This window comes from Macrobrachium rosenbergii, chromosome 47 (genome assembly GCF_040412425.1).
Source record: "Macrobrachium rosenbergii isolate ZJJX-2024 chromosome 47, ASM4041242v1, whole genome shotgun sequence".
Classification (NCBI taxonomy): Eukaryota; Metazoa; Arthropoda; class Malacostraca; order Decapoda; family Palaemonidae; genus Macrobrachium; species Macrobrachium rosenbergii.
In genome coordinates, this window is record NC_089787.1 from 1,493,162 (window position 1) to 1,494,756 (window position 1,595).

The 1,595-nt window shown below is 47.1% G+C and overlaps 1 protein-coding gene across 1 annotated transcript; it reads left to right on the top strand.

Annotated features, from left to right (window-relative positions):
* Positions 1 to 292: 292 nt before the first annotated feature.
* Positions 293 to 661, top strand: LOC136830530 (uncharacterized). Its single transcript, XM_067090046.1, has one exon. The coding sequence runs from the start codon at positions 293 to 295 to the stop codon at positions 659 to 661; it is 369 nt and encodes a 122-aa protein (XP_066946147.1).
* Positions 662 to 1,595: the final 934 nt, after the last annotated feature.

Consider the following 1,595-nt stretch of genomic DNA (forward strand, 5'->3'; position numbering starts at 1 on the left):
TTTCATTTGAACCTTTGCACAATAGCTGATCACTGCACCATCAAGCTCTGGGGCGCCAAACACCATGGCGCCTGCAAGCACAGGTTGGGGACCACTAATATCAACGGACCTACAGCGACAGTGGCGTGACAACCCTGCCCTTGCTTGGAGTTACGTATTTATCAACAATGAAGAGACGACCATCGCCTGTTAGCAGGTCTCAGAAAAGGCTTATAACCTCGCCCACAACCTGTCCCACCATCAGGCTGTGCAACAGCCCGAACTTGTAGTGGAATGGTAGATCTGGTGGAGAATGAAAGCCGACATCAAAAAGTGGATGAGAGAATGCCTTCCATGTCAGATGTCAAAAATAATGTGGGATGTAGAGAGCATAATAGGAGAGTTCCACACAATGCACTGCTGTCTCGCCCACATCCACCTCGACATAGTGGACCCTCTACCCAACTCCGAGGGGTACAGATGCCTGTTCACCATCAATGACAGAAATACCAGGTGGCCAGAAGCAATACTGATATGGCAACAGATAGCGGAGAGTTGTGTGAAAGCTCTTATTGGGTGGGTCAGCATTCATGAAGTCCAGCAGATCATCACGAGTCACAGGGGGGCCAATTTCACGTCCAGTTTATGGAACTCCCTCGCGGACAGTTGGGGACAAAGTTAGTACACATGACAGCATATAACCTAGAAGACAACAGCATCACTGAAAAGCTACACCAATGTTTGAAAGCATCACTCATCACCAGATGGTTACCTTGGGTCCTACTGGGCCTGAGAACATCACCACATGCGGCATTCGATGCACCTCCAGCAGAATCCCTGTACGGACAAGCATTAACATTGGTGGCAGACATCTTTCAACTTCCAACGAGCCCAACATCCCCATCCAACATCCGTAAAGCACTAGAACAGATAATGCCAGCCAAGACAACTCAACAAACTGCAGAATGTAAAATATGCATTCACACAAGTGGAGGCACATAGAGCCACCCCTCTCCCCAGCCTACTTGGGACCATACCAGATCATCCAAAGAAGAGAAAAGGCCAACCAGATGACAGCTGGTGGCAGGACTGTCTGGGTCTCCATCAATCGCCTCAAACCAGCATACCTCCCAGACACCAACCCACAGCCGTAGGCCCCTCTAAGGCGGGGAGTCTTGTGGGGTTCTGCACAGACCAACAGAATTGTCCATCTTACCTGTCCGTCCAAACTCATATCCTATTGGCATCCACTCTTCACAACAAGTATCTCCTGACATAAGGCCAAGCAGATGTATATAAGAACGGCAGCTGACATCATGCACCCTTTTTATGTATACGTTATTCATAATCATGTCACAACATTCCTAATAGAGGCAATATAATGTCAGCTTTCCAGCTATATTTATTAGAACTCTGTTTGCAACTTGTATATAGAACTATGCACCATTCTTCATTCTCCATTTTGTTCATCTCATGTCAGGCACCACATTTTCACACACAAGAGCCCTTGACCCCTATGTTGGTTGTTTTGAATAAATCAGTAAATTTGTAGGCAGTTCCTCTTACTTATGCCTACACTACAGTGTCGTCCATAACACTCTGGCTGCAATTCAGCA